General features: G+C 39.7%; 1 protein-coding gene across 3 annotated transcripts in view; it reads left to right on the top strand.

The window, feature by feature from the left end:
- The first annotated feature begins 24 nt into the window (after nt 1-24).
- LOC127411054 (oxidation resistance protein 1-like) overlaps nt 25-19,756 on the top strand; it is a 23,388-nt gene continuing 3,656 nt past the window's right edge. Inside the window, exons 1-13 of one of the 3 annotated variants that reach the window (XM_051646392.1) lie at nt 25-304; nt 777-983; nt 1,092-1,255; nt 2,668-2,732; nt 4,435-4,572; nt 4,779-4,910; nt 6,165-6,349; nt 6,592-6,932; nt 7,132-7,279; nt 7,440-7,614; nt 18,821-18,931; nt 19,019-19,171; nt 19,318-19,413. In XM_051646392.1, coding sequence (XP_051502352.1) covers nt 922-983; nt 1,092-1,255; nt 2,668-2,732; nt 4,435-4,572; nt 4,779-4,910; nt 6,165-6,349; nt 6,592-6,932; nt 7,132-7,279; nt 7,440-7,614; nt 18,821-18,931; nt 19,019-19,171; nt 19,318-19,413 — 1,770 coding nt within the window. In that variant the 5' untranslated portion in view covers nt 25-304; nt 777-921. Of the gene's footprint in view, nt 305-776; nt 984-1,091; nt 1,256-2,667; nt 2,733-2,875; nt 3,011-4,434; nt 4,573-4,778; nt 4,911-6,164; nt 6,350-6,591; nt 6,933-7,131; nt 7,280-7,439; nt 7,615-18,820; nt 18,932-19,018; nt 19,172-19,317; nt 19,414-19,756 lie in introns of those variants that run through there. The other 2 variants (XM_051646393.1, XM_051646394.1) reach the window with 2 other exon arrangements.

Genomic DNA, 19,756 nt, shown 5'->3' with positions numbered 1-19,756 from the left:
AGTCTATTTGTGTATAAAGTGAAAATATATTGCTTTGCCGCTATGCAGTGCAACACAAAAAGGCATACAACTGAAAAATATATAGATATATTTAAAATAAGAACGCGTTTTCATCCTGGAAAGACATTTGGACGTACTTTGAAATTTCAGAGAAAGCGCTTCAGACTTCATTGTGCTTCATTGTGCGGTCTTATGCTCTTATCTAGATTGGTGAAAGATTAACTGCAGTGGCATCAAAATACATGACAGCGCATCATCCGGAGCGTTCAGAGCAGCTGCTTATATGGGACTTTTAAAGACTGAGGTAAATTATCAGAAGACTGGGTATATTTGCAGATTTTTTACAATTGTATCTGTGCCAAGTTTGGGGAAACGCATCAAAACACCAGGCACCATGACTGACTCATCACCAGAGATACTGCTGAAGAATGTTAATCAGGGTTCGGTGAAGAGGCCGAAATCAAAGCGGTTTTCTGTTTATTAACATGCTATACATGCGTTATTGTGGCTGCAGGCCATAAAAGTGCGACATTTGGGATGGTGCTCGGGCCTACAGGAATGAGATTTGTTATCACCAGCACATGAGACTCTATCAACCATCGTCATCTTGTACTTCGTTTTGGGCATTGCATTGGGAAATGTGTTTATATATGCAAATACATTTAAGATGAGACATTACTGACTATTTATTCTATTGATGGGCACACGCATTTGCATGTGGAAAAATACCTTTTACATTAATTGTCTCAAATGTATCCCTCTTAAAACTATTGCAGGTATTCTGTAAAGTGCAGAGAATGCTGATGAGAATGGTGAGAAGGAAAAGGAGGAGGGGAATTGTCACATCACTGGTTTCTGCATAGGAAGGGTGAAAAATCTCTGACCGACCAGTTGTCTACTCAATCTCAATAGTGAGACCTCATGGACCACAGAGCTCAAAGAGACAAGAGCAGGGCCAGCTACTTCGGAAATGTTAAGAACAGGTAAGGCTCTGATTCCATATGAGAAACTTTGCTTTGCTGTGTTTAAGTGAATAAACGCCCATTTTGCAGGTCATTCTCATGGATATTCCTGTGTCATTTTGTCTTTAGACTGGGTTCAAAGTTGCCAGCTGGGATTACGCAGCCCCCATGCTTCATTACTGCTCCTTGTTCAGTCGGAGCTCAGGGTGCACTGGGAAAGAGTGCCAGACAGGAGTGTGTCAAAGGACATCACCAAATTCGAAACCCTAAACTAAGACAGTACTATCTAAAGGGTACGTGAATGACCTGCTGCGTATTTATGAGCAATGTACCCAGGATATCTTTACTCTTGTGTCTCTTCTGATTGCAAGACACCTAGCCACACACTTAGGGCCACGTCCATGCTAATATTTTTTCAGTGAAAATGTTTTGATTTTGCTACGTTTATGCCTCTCTTACACATGTATACAGTGTTTTCCTTCATAGAAAACAGAGACTATCGAAAACGCTCTCGAGTACCGCATACTTTGAAAAACGATGAAAGTTAGTCAACACTGTTTTCGTGTGGCCTCAGGTAGTTTATAGTGTTTGGTTCTAAAGTGATCCGTTTATAGATTGTCAAAAATCCCTTAAAGGAAGAACACCACTGCAGAAAGGATTTACAGTAAAGCTATTCATGCAGCATGTGCACATACATTAAAAATATTGACTTATTTAAATAGTTTAAATTAGAGGATTTCCAGAATGACACAAACATTAGCCATAATGATTAATGTAAACATACCTAGATTAAACTGAGACTCAAAACACAGGCTGGAAATTCTAGAGGGTCCAGTTTAGTTACAGTAAGTGCATGTCTCTTTTCTCAGATTTTTTACTGTTACAGTCACTCACGTCAGTCCTGCTCTCCAAACAAGCTTAATGTGTCATTGAACCTTAATAATCCTTTATCACCATGTACTGTGAATACAGTACATATCTTGTATCTGAGAGAAGCAAACACATTTTGTTTACACTATAACTTAAAGGGATACTTCACACAAAAATGAAATATCATCATTTACTCACCCTCATGCCATCCCAGATGTGTATGGCTTTCTTTCTTCAGCAGAACATAAAGACTTTTATAAGAACATTTCAGCTCTGTAGGTCCATACAATGCAAGTGAATGGTGATCTGACCTTTGTAGCTCCAAAAATCACATAAAGGAAACATTAAAGTAATCAAATGACTCCAGTGTTTAAATCAGTATCTTTAGAAGCAATATACAGTAATAGGTGTGGGTGAGAAAAAGAACCCTATTTAAGTCATTTTTTACTCTAAATCTCCACTTTAATTTTCACTTTCAGATGTGAAAGTGAAACTAAACAGGAACCACATGTGACTTTCAGATGTAAAAGTGAAAGTGGAGATTTATAGGGGAAAAAATTGATCTGTTTCTCACCTACACCTATTATATTGCATCTGAAGATATGGATTTAACAACTGGAGTCTTATGGATTAATTTTATGTTTCCTTTATGTGATTTTTGGAGTTACAAAGGTCACCATTCACTTGCATTGTATGGACCTACAGAGCTGAGATATTCTGGTATGGAGTGTGAGTAAATGACGAGTGCATTTTAATTTTTGGGTGAAATCTCCCTTTAAGCAGGAGTCAACTGCAAGTAACTTATTTCTAAGTGTTTGGCATTTTACTTTAACAGAGGCAGTGTACCCAACTGAAGTTCCAATGAAGACTTTGGAGTCACGCAGAAACAATGGACATTGGGTAAGTGAAGCTTACTTATTCACAAACTCCTCCTCAGTTCTGATGATAAATGACGGCAGCTTCCATAAATATAACTGCCAACATGTTACGTCATAACTAAGTTACTGTAATCCACTGATGACTTTAGAACAAAGGTTACTGAAACACCCCACTATGTCAAGTAAGCTTTTAAACATTTGTAAAGAAACTATTTGATTTTCACATGAATGGATATTTCAAGGAGAATACGGAAGCATTACAACAAATAGAATGGGAGAGTATCAGCTGCCAAGGCTTTGGTAACTAACATTAATAATTAATATGTAGTTAAGACTTTCAGAAGGCAGTAGCATTCGTTGATGTCTTTATGCTTTTTTATGATTTCATAATTGTTCCTTGTTTGCATCTTGTTTATTTATATAAGCATGATTCACTTTTTTAGGGCTCATCGCTCTCTCTCTCTCTCTCTCTCTCTCTCTCTCTCTCTCTCATTCACACACAAAGGGGTATGGTATACAAAAATCCTGCAATTAAAGTCAAAAAAATAACTCAAGGTTCGGTTTAGATCACTTGATGCCTCTGTCTGTGTCTGAATACTGTTTCTTCTCTCATGTAACTTTGGTTTGTCAGCACAGAACTTTAAACTCTCATCAGCTCTGGATCTCAGTGCCTTAATTTGACTTTTCTGCCATTTGCAAACAAACCCACTTCAAATAGTGATGTATACTGGGTTTAACAGTTTCAAGTCTAGAGGAGAAATTATTTTCAAAATGCTGAATTGTTGTGCCTTAGGTTTAAATTTAAGACTTTTAAGGTTAATAATAGTTAAAACTATGCAAATCATTAGATGCCAGTATATGAACAACAGACCACTCTGGATTTGTGATTAGCATTTTATCCACAAATATTTGCATGCCTGAAGATAGTCATCACTTGCAAAGAAGCAGGAAAAGTATAAATTCGAGTTTGGAAGGTCAGATATTACAGTGTGTGCAGAGTTTATTGATTTGTGTAACATAAAGGAACTCCACCCTTCATTTTATGGAAAGAACAATGAGATCAGAAAGGGAGGTCCGCATTGTTTTTGCCAAGGTTTTTTATCACGTTATGCCAAATGTTCTTTTAATTTTGAATATTAGATTATATGTGTTTTTAATAACATTTTAGATCTGTAAAGTACTAAATAAGAACATATTTCATTCTTTATTAAAGGAATTTTTCTTAAGTGAAGTGACAGATTCACACAGATACAACAGTGTACAGTGTCGTGTCTCTGTTTAGCGTGTCTCACCCTCAACCTCACTGAGGTTAACACTGCCAACACTCTGTGTTTATGCTTCAGTTTGGGTGTGTATTTACAGTTTTAAATGCCTTCTCTAAAATAAAGTAGCTCTTCAGTTATGTTCAGTTCGTTCATATGCATAAGAAGTATTGATCAGAAGAACTTGTTTACTAAAATACACAGGGAGAGTAAAACTGCAAATGGTATGAAAATTATCTGTGCATAGGATGTGGCATGCTCCCAGTAACAATATGTCCTATGATCCTGTTTGCATTATAAGTTCATATGATTGGCTCAGAGTTTCTGGATGCTGTGGCTCTGTCCAATGTCACTGGGCTATGAGTAAGAAAATGAGGGGATACACAGCAGTGAGTAAGAAGGGAAGTGAAACAATGCGTTGTCTGAATGACTATGTCTCTCCTTGTGCAACGCTTCAAACAGATACCAAAGAACAAGGCCTCATCATCAACAGAAATGGCCTCTGAGGCAGGCCCAGGACAAGAGCACAGCCTTGATCCTACTGCGGGAACTGCGACTCTTGTGTCCCTTTCAACAGACGCGGAGTATGACAAGCTGATGGTGAGAGAGTGTTTTCGAGGGGATGTGTGTTTAGAGACACTGTTAAAGCATAGGTGTGTTAACTATAGTGAACAGCCTGACCAAAGCTCATTAAATCAAAGGGTAGCAGGTCTTTGTGGGAAACTGAACTTACGCTGTACAGAACACAGTGAAACACAGTGGATTCTTTTCTGCTGCCTTGTGTGACATTTATTAATCTCTCTTAGGATGTGGAGGCGGTGCCTTTACCTGATGGAAAAGTGTGTTTATTGGCTCTCCCATATGAATGTTCTCAGGGGGAGGGGCCAGCAGGCATGACTTGCCTAAAACTGTTTTCACATTTCATTACAGATAGAAAGGTGAGAATGATTTAATGGGATATTTCACCCAAAAATGAAAATTCTCTTATCATTTACTCACCCTCATGCCATCACAGATTTATATGACTTTCTTTCTTTAGCAGAACACAAACGAAGATTTTTAGAAAAAATATCTCAGCTCTGTAGGTCCATACAATGCAAGTGAATGGTGATCAGACCTTTGTAGCTCCAAAAATCACATAAAGGAAACATAAAAGTAATCCATAAGACTCCAGTGTTTAAATAAATTTTTTTCAGAAGCGATATAATAGCTGTGGGTAAGAAACAGATCAAAATGTTGGTCCTTTTTTACTCTAAAGTTCCACTTTCACTTTCACTTTCAGATGTGAAATTGAAACTAAACAGGCGCCACATGTGACTTTCAGGTGTAAAAGTGAAAGTGGAGGTTTAGAGTAAAAAAAGGACTCTCCCACACAATTGCTTCTGAAGATATGGATTTAACCACTGGAGTCTTATGGATTACTTCTATGTTTCTTTTTAGTGATTTTTGGAGCTACAAAGGTCTGATCACCATTCATTTGCATTGTATGGACCTACAGAAATGAGATATTCTTATAAAAATCTTTGTTTGTGTTCTGCTGAAGAAAGAAAGTCATACACATCTTGTTTGGCATGAGGGTGAGTAAATGATGAGAGAAGTTTCATTTTTGGGTGAACTATCCCTTTAATACAGGTTCCAAAATGAACTTTTCTCAAATCTGCCAATGGCAAGTGAATTGAGAATTTATTTATGTCATAAATATTTTTTACAGGCACGAAACTGTATTTTGCATTATCCTTATTAATTATTATTATTATTATTATTATTAAACAACTTGCAGCATCATATACAGGAATATGAGGAATGTGAGGAATATTCCACATTGTGTTCCAACATAGAATTCTGTAAAAAACATGAAATTCTATAGAAAATTTTGATGCTACATTTTTTACTTAAGTAAAGTTGTTAGAAGATGTGCAATTTCTTATAAAGTTGCCGGTCCACTGTCAAGTTATTTACTTGCCAAAGATAATTTTTACTTCTATTTGCCGTGTATAGGCTAATCTGATTATTTAGGACATATGTCCAGCAGCCTCTCAGTAACTTTACTATTTTCCCACAAATTTTCAGCCATGTTGACAGTTTTACTATAAATTCCAAACTAGCCATATTGTTTTTTACATTAATATCAAGCAGCATTATAAAAGCCCAAGTCTTTCTGTGCTGATTTTTCATTCTGACTGTCTCACTAGGGTGTGGTCTTTGGGATATTGCTGGTGACGTCCAATAAGATCTTCTTTGACCCTCAGAAGTGCCAACCACTTGTGCAGGAGAATGGCTGTGAGGAGTATGTGTTCTCCTGCTCTGTGGACGATCTCACATCAGTATCCTTCTACAAGGACATCACTCACGTTCACTTCAACAAGAACTCACACAGGTGCTTTCTGCTTTACTGTTTTAATGCTGCCCAGTATATGTGAAGATTTTTTGAAGGAGATCGGAGAGTTTAGCCAGATCCTCTTCCACTCTACTCTAAATCACAATTGGAATCTGAGAGCACAGAAAGAAGAGTTTAGTTTTGCAAATAATGTAATAAACAACTCAAATGTTTTGTCAATGGAGAGATTCAGCCTTCCCATCATAACTCCCTTAATGTTTTTTCAAACCTTTTTCTTTTAGATTTATCAGTTGTAAGCCATCAGAGAGCAAAATGCACAGCCAGAGCCAAAAGCAAACCAAGTGCAGCTCCGATCAGTCAGCGACAGACACAGTTCCTGCTCCTGAGTCCTGTGTTTCCCATGATCTGCCAGCGGCTCTTGGTGCGATTGCTGAGAAAGGTGAAGAGCCTGGTGACATGGCTGAGGCTGAGACACAGCTTACTTTGGAGTCTGGAGGAATGCTAACTGCAGCTGCGGCCACCTTCTGTTATGGAGGACCAGACAGTGTTCACAGAGGGAACACTGAATATGAACACATGGACAGAGCTGAACTCCAGTCATGTTTGGATAGACAGTTGTTAGGTAATCTAAAACCTTTTTCAACAACTTTGCCATTTAACAAGGCTTGAGGACTGAGAACCTTTTCTCATTTAGAACAATGCAATTTTGTTTTGCCTTTTCCAAACTTATTTTTAACATACTGAGTACAAATAAAAGCAAGCCTTCTCTCTCTCTCTTTCTTATTGAATTCACTCAATTATCTCTTTTCTTTGCTCATCAGGCCTTGGTACTACTACATTAAGTAGTGGTACAACCGGATCTCTGATGTTTGTGAAAATTCGCCAGAAACAGCAGCATGCGAACAGATGGTCTTTCACTAAACTAAAAAGCTCTTCTAGAGACGCCTGGTTCACCATGCTGCAAGACAGGTACTTCTGCTTTACCTGTCAGACTGCTTGATGAAATGAACAGCAAGACACAGCCGCTTTGAATGTTTAATAATGTGGTTCTGTTATACTACTATAAAAGCAGCTTCATCTCACTCTCTTGGTTCGTCTCTCTGTTTCTGACTCTCATTTCTTACTGTAGTTCAGACAAGCTGTATGCTTACCTGAGCCAGCATCGGCCAGACCTGTGCATTCTGGAGAGCGGTGAGGAGGATGAAGCAGAGAGGGATGAAGAGGATTTTGTGCTCCTGGATGAGAAGGAGCAGGAAGAAGAGGAGGGGTCTCTAAGAGAAGGCCAGGCTGGGGAGGATTGGGAGGTCAGTCCTTTACTAAAATATATGGATTGGAAAAACAAATTAGGAGAATGACAACCAAAGGAACAGGAATGGGGAGAAATGGTGTGTTTTGGTTTGATGTGTGTATGTACTACCTGATGTTGGGATGTTGGATGGTTTTGTCAGTGTGAATGAATCTGAAAGAAATTAATAGAATTTGAACAAATTAATAGTCATTTTGAAAAATATGTTTTAAATGATTCCTGTATAAACCTGTTTTATTCTACATGAGGCTAGCCAGGATTTTCTCTTTTTTTCTTTCAATGACCAGTCAAAACTTTCCCAAAACCCAACTGCCAATAAAACCACCCCAATACATGTTGCCAAATATGCCACAGATTTTAAAGTCTAATAACAGATTTTTTAAGAGCACAATGTACAAAGCTCTTTACAATCCTTTTAGGCCTATTTGAGTCTCAATTGTCCTGTTGTGTTTTTTGCATAGCTTGTTATTTGCAACAGAGGCTGTTGACACGAGGATCATTAGAACAAAGTCCCTTTAAGGCAAGAATTAAACTTGCAAGGCCAAGAGCACAGCCCAGGAAAGCTGTCAATTAGTCTCTTCGTCTGAAGGAAATAATCAGTGACTGTCAGTTCTTCTGGTTAAAATCCTAAATAGAGTAGAAGTCTGTCAGCTCTGTCTTGAGCTAGAGCATGTCCCACTGTTTACCCGTAAGCCTCAGATAGGGATCCGAACACAGCTGTAGGAAATCTTTTAGTTTTAGTACTACCTTTGTGTTTTTTACTGACAATGCATAAAACCTTCGTGAGGCTACGAAGGTGTGGAAGGCTAAAGGTCAAACCCTATAGTGCATAGGTATAAATTTAGGTAGGGATGACAGGACATGTTCTACCAACTTTCAGAAAATTGGAAATGTCCCAACCAACATTTGGGCATTTTTACCACACAGAATATACTTTAACTTTATACTATGTTTTTATTTTCATTTTAACAACTATTAAAGATCCTTAGTATAATTATTCATGTGTACATTATTGTCCTACCTCTTCTGAAGCAGCGCATAACAGTTTTGTCACATTGTACCTGTTACTTTTCTCAGTGCTGTTCAGGATGCACCAATCACAGTCGTTTGTAAGATTTTTTAAAAAACATTTTCTGGAGATTATATGGGCTAGGGGTGGGCGATATACCGGTAGACATGACAAACCGGTAGAAATTTAACATACAGTGAACATTTTGGATTATCGTCTGTATCGTGGCTATGCATAACCGCCACCACGTGGCAAGAAATGTGCACTTCATTCTATTCACGTAATATGCACGCAGTGCACATTCCGTTGGAGAAGTGGAGGATGAAGACGGAGTGGCTTCGGATGAGACTGAGAGAATTTAAGAGTTTTTCAGGTACTGATCATTTTTTGGTGGCTGCCCAATCTAAATTTCTGCCCGCCGAAGCAAATTCAATGACATTAGTCTCGCGTTCTGAATATGCTTCTCATCAAATACAAGCAGCTGTGTTTCATGTGGTTTTCACATGCGCTATCTCTGAAGCATGAAAGTTTGTTACTAGTACCACGGGATTTCAGACTGGGCTTCACACACACTTATGCTACTCAACCCAGTTTCTCTCTGTTGTGGCACAAACTTCAAAAATTACGTGATCCATTTGAATTCTACTGAGTTTTGAGCTTTTTACCTTAAAGCGCTATGGAGGAAGTCAAACATCTCAAAAGGCAAGAGAGCCTTACATTCTAACCAACACTTAAGAGGAAAACAGCTAAAACGATGTGTCATGCGCCTACAATTATGTGTCATCGGTCATGCAGATTTTTTAAACTACACGTCATCACCCTTAATAAAAGTCAGTTTGAATGATGTTAGATATTAGAAAACAAACCGGCTTTGCTTTCAGGTATTCAAATATCGTCTACAGAGATGACTTAAACCATTAAGAATGAAGTGTTTTATATAATAATAATAGCCAACAACATCAGATTGAAATGTGAAATTTAGCCACTTTTTGAATACCACCAATGGGTTTTTATTTTTACTCTATGTTTGTCAAGTTCCAAATAAAGAGAAAATTATATAAGAGAAAGTAGTTTTCATTTATAAAGTATTTAATTGGATTTATTTGACTGGATTTTTCAAAAATAGGCATTACAATATGGTTATTTAATATATAAACCAATTTTTATAGATTTATTTATTTTTTTAAATTGAACTATATCATGATATATATTGTTATCGTGATATTAAATTAGTGATATCGTGATATAAGATTTTGGTCATATCGCCCACCCCTAACGTGGGTGGATTTCCATTAGTATCTCATGTCCAATTCTTTAAATTAATAGATTTAAGCAAGCATACTTTTCTTGTACAAATGTTTCCAATCTAAGTCAAAAACATCCTGAGTTTTGAAGGCGGCTCAATGGAGGATTCAGCTTTTTCAGCTGGTAAGCGTCCTCTTGAGGAAGACACCTTAAAATTTGAACGACTGTGTCAGAGGTGCAGGGTTTTAAGATGCTAGTATAACTACCAGTAAATTATTTATTTTGCACATTGGAGAAGAGCATCAGGATAGATTGGAATATAATGTTTTGTCAATAAATTAAGGCAAGCTAAGCCTAAAGCCTAATTTGTTCAGGAGGCCAACTTTTTCAGATAGAAATGTAAGTACATATAAATAAGCAATATGAGAAAAGAATATGCGGAATTGAGGGAGTTGGAAAGCAGAAAGTGGGGAAAATACCAATGCTCCATTCTCAACATAATTTGTTTATCTTGTCATTTTGCACATGTAAATGTTAATTTACCATTTGTTTAGATTTCAGTTTGTTTAATGCTGGATAATACATTTAAAGAATGTCACTTTAAGTCCCTTGGATATCATTTTCTCGAGGTAGATGTTCTTGGAAAAAGATAACATTTGATTTTGATCCATTCATTCAGGTTTATCACATATCGCTCTCACATTATCCAAGTTTATCGCATATCAAATTTTTCCACCTAACCTTGCAGCCATAGTTTCAGTTCTTCATTTGTTTATTCTTTAGAAATTCTTTAAAACAAAAAAAAAAAGGCAAAATATTGTATATAGTGAGGCAGATAAATATGTAGTGGGACTTGTTATATGGGGTAATAATGTTATTTTTCCCATAATACCAGACTGACTTTCTCACATTTTCTTTATACCAACATTTTGAATATTGTCTTTGCAAAATGTCCCTACCAACTTTCAAACCAAACCTATGGCCATGCTATAGTGGAAATTAATTTGATTAGTCAGATTTTTTGTCACTTTCAAATAAATGAATTACAGAACCCTTTTAAATATCATGTGAATGTGCATGAACTAACCAAGCGCTACAGCATGAAAATAAGCAGTTTTGATTGCTGCCATGGACTACTCGCACTCTCTTTCAGAGAGAGACACTTGTGAAGTCTGTTGTAAGTTGTTTGTGAAATTGGATATTCTGCTTATATTTTTTAAAGGGAGAAAGACACATTTTTGAATAACTTTTCCATCCACATTTTTGTCAGCCCTTTGATCCTTCCCTGCACAACATTATTTGAGTCTAATATGTGGGATATGTCAAGCCTTGAAACCGCTGGAACAGTTTAAAAGTAGTCCTATGGCCCTTTTCAAATTTCGAAGTTTGGAATATGAAAGTAGACTATTGCAGGGTGAACTTCTATCAAACATTCTCCTGAATGCAGAAGTGTCCCATGAAGCCTGTTTTTGTTTTGCGGTCTCCAGTGTTTTTTCACTCACATCAGGGGTATGTTCTTAGCGGAGAATATTATGTCTATCAAATAAAAATAGTTAAAATTGCCAATTAAACATGTGGCTTCATAGTGCCAGTACTTTACAGAGTCACAATGACCATATTCTGACAGTGCTTCACCTGTCTTTTGGGGCTTTTCCACTGCACGGTACAGCTCAACTCGACTCGACTCTGCTCGCTTTTTGGGGGTTTTCCACTGTGGATAGTACCTGGTACCTGATACCTTTTTTAGTACCACCTCAGTCGAGGTTCCAAGCGAGCCGAGCCGAGCCGATACTAAATGTGACGTCAAAACCCTGCAGATCTCTGATTGGTCCGAGAGAATCGTTACTGGATTTGCGACATGGGACATCAACCTGCTAGTTTTAAAGTTAGCAACAGCGACAGCAATATCATTTGTTCACGCGACTTTCGAATTGTAAAAAGAAATGGATGCGCGCATAACCACGCCGTGGTCAATAAACGAGGTGCAGACGTTCCTCTCGTTAGCGACGAACGAAACAACGCGAAACGAAAAAGTCTTTCAGGAAGTGTCTCAGCTGTTGGCCGCACACGGCTACTACCGAACCTACAAACAGTGTAGGGAAAAGTAAAAAAAAAATTAAAAGTGACTACAGAACCATCAAGGACCACAACAGCCAGAGTGGTTCAAACAGAAGAAAGTGGAAGTGGTTCGACCAAATGGACGCTATCTATGGCAATAGACTGGCGAGCAATGGGAGGGAGAGTGCCCTGGACTCTGCGTTGATGGAGACCACGATGGAGGATGGTACGTTTTGTTACGTTAGCTCTATATTCTGCTTGAAAGCTTCACTTTATTTAGTTGACCAGCTACTGGAAAGCTTGCTTCTAAAACAACCAGGCCAATTTAACTGTTACACTTGTGTAAAATCACCATGCAACAACTGCTTTATGCAGCACAATGAGCTAGTAGCTAACAGCTAGCGGTCGTGTTATTGTTTATGGTCAGTAATGTTTGTGTCGTGTTTAAGATGATGTCACGGCAGTAGAGGCGGCGCAACTATGACGATCAGCCTATAATCCCACCCACATTGAGGCACCACTAAACTGCAGTGGAAAAGCAAGCTCAGAAAAGTAAAGCGAGCAGAGTCGAGTGGAGTCGAACCGTAACGTGCAGTGGAAAAGTGCCAAAAGTTTAAGACGTAAGTAGACATGAAGCTATGGCCTGAGGTTATGTTGATATCAGAAACTACTTAGAGTTGTTATAGACCTTATTCACAGCAGCGCCATATTTGATTTTTGACGGGAATGACAACAAGGCTGCGAGGGATAGATGTACAGTCTCTTCAATGAGCTGTACTGCAGTTTAAAGTGTTTTTGAATCATTCCGCAGACAAAACATTGAAATAAATTCTGTAACAAGTAAAGGATGGGCAAGGAGGAAGTTGGAACTGGCTTGACAAACACATAGACATTTAATATACACTTTTCAGTGTATAACAAAACAAAAACATGCACAGCTACGTATGAACATAAAAAAAACACACACACACAGACAGGCTTCATGCATCTCCCTCTCTCCCGTCTGCTGCTGTCTCCTGTCCTAAATACTCCCGCAACCCTTAACTGGAACGCAAGACTGGTGTGGCACACAGGTGGAACTCATTCACCACTTATCATCCCAGCCTCGCTCTGACCAGACGCTGCTCTACCCTGCTCTGCTCGCCACATACCCCCATTGCCAAACTAAGGTCGGGGAATTCTCCAGCCTGTGACCTACCCCCGCCCCCCCCCCCCATTTCTAGGGAGGTAGTGTTGGTGCGTCAGGATGATCTCCGGGTCCGACCCGCACGTGCCTTGGAGTGGGAACAGGATGGGGGGGGGAGAATAGGGAGAGAGAGACGGGCTCGCCGGCCCTGGACACGCCATCAACTGGCCCTCAGCTCGTTGTACTGCTTCTGTCCACGATGCCGGGCAATGGCACTGGACCCCTCAGCTGTCCCTTTTGGTTGCCGGTTGACGCAGTGCTCCAGCGCCACCGGATTGAGCACTCCCTCTGCATCGCGATCCTCAGTCAGGGGCGAGGACTCCTTGACGGCGCATCCTTCCTCCTTCCCGGGTTTCGGCACCAGTGTAATGGGTAAGGGATGGGCAATGAGGAGGCGGGAACCGGCAGAAAAGTCATTGTAAACTTTAATGGCATAAACTCAACTCTAAACAACATAAAACACATAGACGCACACACACACAGCGGCCACGTGTGTGACTCCCTCTCTCTCGAACTGGCGTCTCCAGCTCCCCTTTATCTCTCTCTTCTGCTGATTAGTTGACTCAGTGCCGGCCATGCACCCTCACAGCCCGGCCACACCCTCCTCCTCGTCACACTGATTCAGGCCGGGGTGCCATCTGGACTGGCCTACTTCCCCGCCATCTCTGGAGGGGAGACGCTGCCCTTCCGGCCGTTCCGCCAGCCGATGGTCCACCCCGCCTCCTGGGAAACTGGGGAGAGATGAGGGAAGGGAGAGGGAAGAGGGAAAGGGTGAGCAGGAAAGACAGAGAGAGAGAGAGAGAGAGGAGAGAGAGAGAGAAAAACTTGCTCGCCGGTCCCCGGACACGCCATCACCTGGTCCTCAGCCACTCCTCCGGCCACTGGCAGACAACAGCCACTCCTTCCCGGGCAGACGGCAGTGAGTCCTCTGACCCCTTGCGGACGGAACAGCTCCTCCACTGGCGGATGGCCGCTAGTCCTCCAAGCCCAGGTGGACAGAATGGTTCATCCTCTTCCTGGCGGATGGCAGCGGCTCCTCTGACTCCCGGCAGCGACTCCTCCGTCCCCTGGTGGATGGCAGCGATTCCTCCGACTTGCATGGCCGGCAGCAACTCCTCCGTCCCCCGGCGGACGGTCGCAGCTCCTCCCTGGTGGACTGAAGCAGCAGCGAGGACTCCACGACAGTGCATCCCTCCTCCTTCCCGGGTGTCGGCACCAGTGTAATGGGTAAGGATGGGCAAGGAGGATGCTGGGACCGGCTTGACAAACACGTAGACATTTAATAAACACTTTTCAGTGTATAAGAAAACAAAAACACGCACTGCTTTTCAGCCAGCTACATATGAACATAAAAACACACACACAGAAAGGCTTCGTGCATCTCTCTCTCCCATCTGTCTCCTCTCCTTAAATATTCCCGCCACCTCTCACTGGAACGCGAGACCGGTGTGGCACACAGGTGGCATTCATTCACCACTTATCTTCCCGGCCTGGCTTTGCCCAGACGCCCCGCCCTGCTCACCACAATACCTTTCCAAGAACATTTAGTTGACAAAAACTCCAAACAACATGAGTTTTTCAGCATGCTGCTTTTGTACTATACATTCCATTGAAGAGATGGCAAGTCTATCCCTCACAGATCAAAAATCAAAGATGGCGCTACTGTGAGGTCAATGGCAGCCAACAATTTAACAAGTTGAGCCTGAACACATTTTTACTCTAAACATTGTAATAATTTTCATGGTTTTCCAAAAGATCAAAAAATAGAGAGAAGTGAATTACGATAGTCAGAAGAGATAAAGATGATAAATTCACTGTCACTTCCTCAGAAGCAGCATTATAAACCCCATCACAGCTGTGGTTAAAAAAACCCATCTGTAATTAATTCCAGGGCAATATAATATAAAGTTTAATGTTATAAATGTACAATAATGTTGAAAAAAAAAAAAATATATATATATATATATATATTGGCGGAAACGCGTCATTACAGTCTGTGAAAAGGCTGCGGGAAAACAGCCGACTTAGCAACCTTAGAGACAGCCGCGTAAATATTGAGCGTGCGCAAAGTTACGTCAACGCGCTTGCGGTGGTGCGTGCCAGAGCGCGCATTGGCTCTGTAAGGTTTGGCTTAGCGTGGTCAGTCCTGCGATTTTTTGTAACTTCATACAGAATGAACAGCTTCGAGAGAAGGTTGGCTGAGCAAGTGCGTTTGCACCGTCACCTCTATGATTCGTCTATGCGAGAAAATAGAGATGATGTAGTTCTGTTGACCTACAATGCGTGGAACGAGATCGCAGCCACGCTGGGCGAAGAAATGGCAACATGCCGTAAAGTGTGGAAGTATATGAGAGACCAGTTTGTGAAGGGTAAGAGGAAGGCCCGCGGAAGAAGCAGTTACAAAAGACAAAGTTGGCTTTTGAGAGAGCTGGACTGGTTATCGCAATTTGTTAGACACCGGGAAACATACACAAACGTTCAAGCGCAGGAGAACAACACAAACGTTCACGTGCAGGAGAACAACACAAACATTCACGTGCAGGAGAACAACACAAATGTGAAAATGGAGGTGAGTAACACAAATTAATACATTTTGATCACTTAGGTAGAGCAACTAATGTAACAGACTTATAGAAGCCAAGATGTCTGTTAATATGGCCAATTAATTTAAATAGATTAGGCCCAGTTTTTTAAAGGAGAGTGAAATTTATGTCTTCGCAGCACAAACTCGAAAGACTTTCTTCCACGGAACACAAAGATATTTCAATGGAGATATGATGCCTGTTAGTCCACACAATATTGCGACCACATTTTCAAGATCAAAAATCACAAAGGCAGCATAAATCCTTTTTCACTGTTTATCTTGTCATTGCAGTCTCAAGGCACGATCATGATATCAAGCTCTCACTTCTTAGTGCTTGACGCAGGGCGCTAGGAAGTGTAATCAAGCTTGAAATCATGATCGTCAAGGAGACTGCTGATGTCAAGATTTGTAGTGAAAAAGTTACATTTTTGGTCTGTTCTCAGCCAAAACTGATTGGATCGCTTCAGAAGGAATGGGTTAAACCACTAGAGTTCTGTGGATTACTTTTATGCTGCCTTTATGTCCTTTTAGGAGCGTGAAAATTTGGTCACCATTCACTTGCATTGTATGGACAAACAAACATATCTTCATTGAAACACCTTTGTGTTCCACAGAACAAAGTAATACAAGTTTGAGATGACAAAATGTTGAGTAAATGAATTATTATGGTTTATGGGTGAACTATTCCTTTTACCTTTCAGGAAAATCAACCTACACATGGCTGATTTATAGTTATATACTCTATATATAAAGCTGTATATCGGGATCAGAAATGAATGGGGGCTTGAGGCAAAAAATGCCACTGAAAGTGACACGCATGCCCCCAAATTCAAAATGTAGGGGCAAAAAAAATTTCTGGGATGAATTCCCAATCTTTTTATATTCTCTTTTTGTTTTGATATATTTTATATTTATTTCTAAGCCTAATACAAAACATCATATAATATGATTAATTTACTCAATATGACTGATTTAAATTTATATGTAAACAGCCTTACTGAATTAATTTGGAATTTATTTTAGTAAATGTTTTAAAATCAAGTATTTTACATTAAAGGCAACAGTGTTTTCTTTTTTTTTTGGGGGGGGGGGGGATGCTCTCATAAAGATAGGGGAAAAAATGCCCCTAAAAATCATATCCCAGAAGCAAATATTGCCCCATAATCAAAAAGTCAATTTCTGAACCTGCTGTATATTTTAACATCGAAAAAATTACACAATTCTTCTTTTAAGACAGACGTTTAAAAAAAAAAAAAAAAGCTGGAAAAATATTCACATTATTTATTATAAAAAAAATATTCACATATGGGTAGACACTTCTCAATTAGTTCTATTTTTTAGTATGTGTTACAAATTGTGCTTTTTAGACCTGAAAGTAATTCAGTTGTTTCTTTATTAAAGGGGAAGATGAAGTGGGCTCCAATGAGAAGCGACTGCAGACAAACAGTTGCACAACCACTCTGACACCTATAACACCAAAAACTGAGACTTCCGGCAGCTCCTCACCGTCCACCTCACCACTGCCCCTCGTCCCATGCCGTCATCTTCCACCCTCTCCATCCCCCAATCGTAGTCCCTCGCCCTGCTCACATGCAGCTTCGCCTTGTTCGAGCATCTCAACCCATCCCATTGCATCACCATCCTCTTCTGACACAATGCGTAAAAGAAAACGCACTACTGAAGACGCCTTACTGAAGATATTGGAGCAGTTGGACCGGGAGAGGGAGAGAGCCATGCAGCAAGACAGTGAGGATTTCAGATTCGCTTCTGTTATTGCTGACATGTTGGCAAAAGTGGATCCTCAGCAGAAGTCTGAGGTTAAGTTTAAGATTTTTCAAATACTGTTCGAGGCCGGAAAGAACAACCACACATAACATAGCAAGCATCATGATTTCACTGACACTGTAGCATTGCCTTTTACACCTAAATTGTTTTTGAAGTTGTTTTTTTTTTTGGGGGGGGGTGGGGTTATAAAAATAATGTGTATGTGTAAATAAATATGTGTATAAAAGAGTGTAAATATGCACGTTCATATTAGGATACTGTATGTACAAATGTTATAAGTATTTTATAAGCAAGTCTTTTTGTGGATATTTTAGTAAATAACTATTTGTCTAGTACATTTATTGGATACTAAATAAAAACAGAAATACTAAACTGGATTTTGTTTATTTTAAATATAAATCTTCTTTAGTCTATGTAAAAATAATTCAAATGTTAAGTCACAAAAGAAACTCCAAGGTCAATGTAAATGACCTGTGGTGTCAAAATTCAAGACTGTAAGACGTGTTCTATTTTTGCTCCCCACCTGGCCAACAATTTGTTTGTGCCTGATTGATTATAGAACTCTTACATGGTAAGGTCAAATCAAGTTTATTTGGGAATTCATTGTTTATCGAAAATTGCATATTCAGTTTATTATGGAGAAAACCTGCACCAGAACAACTTCACACCACCAACAACAAATACAACTTCACTGGGATTGAATTGAAGAAATAGAAGAAAGTACACTTTGTTGTGGTGTGATGTGAAATAAATTTTGAAGATAAAAAGAGCCAGTGAATTAAAACTTACTAAGTGCACAGTAACCGTTGCGCTAGCCAATATGTCAGTCATCTCTGGATTATTGTGAATGCAGCATCACTCAAAAGCAGAAGTTTTCAGTTACCTATGCCATTGTAGAAATGTGCTATTCGAAGTCAGCCATGATTAGTTTAAGTAAACAAAAGTTCCCAGTAACAGGGGACTTATTGATATGATCTCAACAGGTCGGCCCCCATGAGGCAACCATGTCAATGTAAAACAAAACATCTTTTAGTTGAATTCACTGGGTACAACTGGGGTCTTCATCTTGTATAAGTGTACGTGATTTTAAAAAATATTGTTTTTATAGTACTATCCATTTCTTTGTGTAAAACTTTTTAATGGGGAAAATAGCTGAGACCTCTAAGGAGACAGTTCTAGGTTGTCTGAAACACAGCATTGTTAAAAAGTGTGTGAATGTGTTAATGTAAAAAAAAAAGAAAAAAACGCACTGCTGTTTCTTTAAATGTAGATAGTTCAAATGTGTGTGTCTGCATGTGTATGGGTTAGTGAATCATACACATGTTCTTCCTGTTCAGATTGTGTCAGTGGAGGAGAGTAGGCCGAGAGCTTCTGTCTCCATTGAACCAGATGGTCTGAATCACATACTGAACCAGAGTGTCATACTGGATGCCCAACAAGTCAGAGAGGTCTGTACACATTTAACCCAGGAAAATAAAGACAGTGACTGGAGTTTATTGTATGAAGATATTTATCCTGTGTCCTCTCTCTCTCAGATCTCTCGAGAGCTGCCTCCACGGACGATCGGACACACGTGGCAGCTGTCGTACAGCACAGACAAACATGGGGCCAGTCTCAAGACTCTCTACAGGAAACTCCGCACCACAGAGTCACCTGTGCTGATTCTCATTAAGGATCATAACCAACAGGTCATTCATTATTTCTACAGCTCTGATCGCAGTAGATATTTGAAGGTCAGAGGTGCCTATACTTTATTCATTTTGGCTGAAGTCAGTTGTTTTGCTCTTGTAAATGTATTTTGGTTAGTTTTTGAGTAGTTTTGACTTCCTCTCAGGTTTTTGGGAGCTTACTCTCACATCCGCTGCATCCTAGTGACGCCTTTTACGGCACTGGAGAGACCTTCTTGTTTCTGTCTTACCCTCGCTTTAAGGTAAATTCCAATGAAGACACGTTTTAACATATTCCAATTCATTGTTATTAAGGGGAAAAAACGGGCAGGTGTGAAATCGTGAGATCAGATTGAATGGGAAGTTATTTTAAAGGAATATTCTGGGTTAAATACAAGTCATAGGGTTCACCCAAAAATGAAAATTCTCTCATCATTTACTCACCCTCATGCCATCCCAGATGTGTATGACGTTTTCTTCTGCTGAACACAAATTAAGGTTTTTAGAAGAATATTTATACTTAAATATTGATCTGTTTCTCACCCACACCTATCATATTGTGTCTGAACATATGGATTAAACCACTGGAGTCGTATGGATTACTTT

The sequence above is a fragment of the Myxocyprinus asiaticus genome, chromosome 20 (genome assembly GCF_019703515.2).
Source record: "Myxocyprinus asiaticus isolate MX2 ecotype Aquarium Trade chromosome 20, UBuf_Myxa_2, whole genome shotgun sequence".
Lineage (NCBI taxonomy): Eukaryota > Metazoa > Chordata > Actinopteri > Cypriniformes > Catostomidae > Myxocyprinus > Myxocyprinus asiaticus.
The sequence above is the reverse complement of the archived record's forward strand: the minus strand, read 5'-3'. Positions and strand labels throughout refer to the sequence as shown.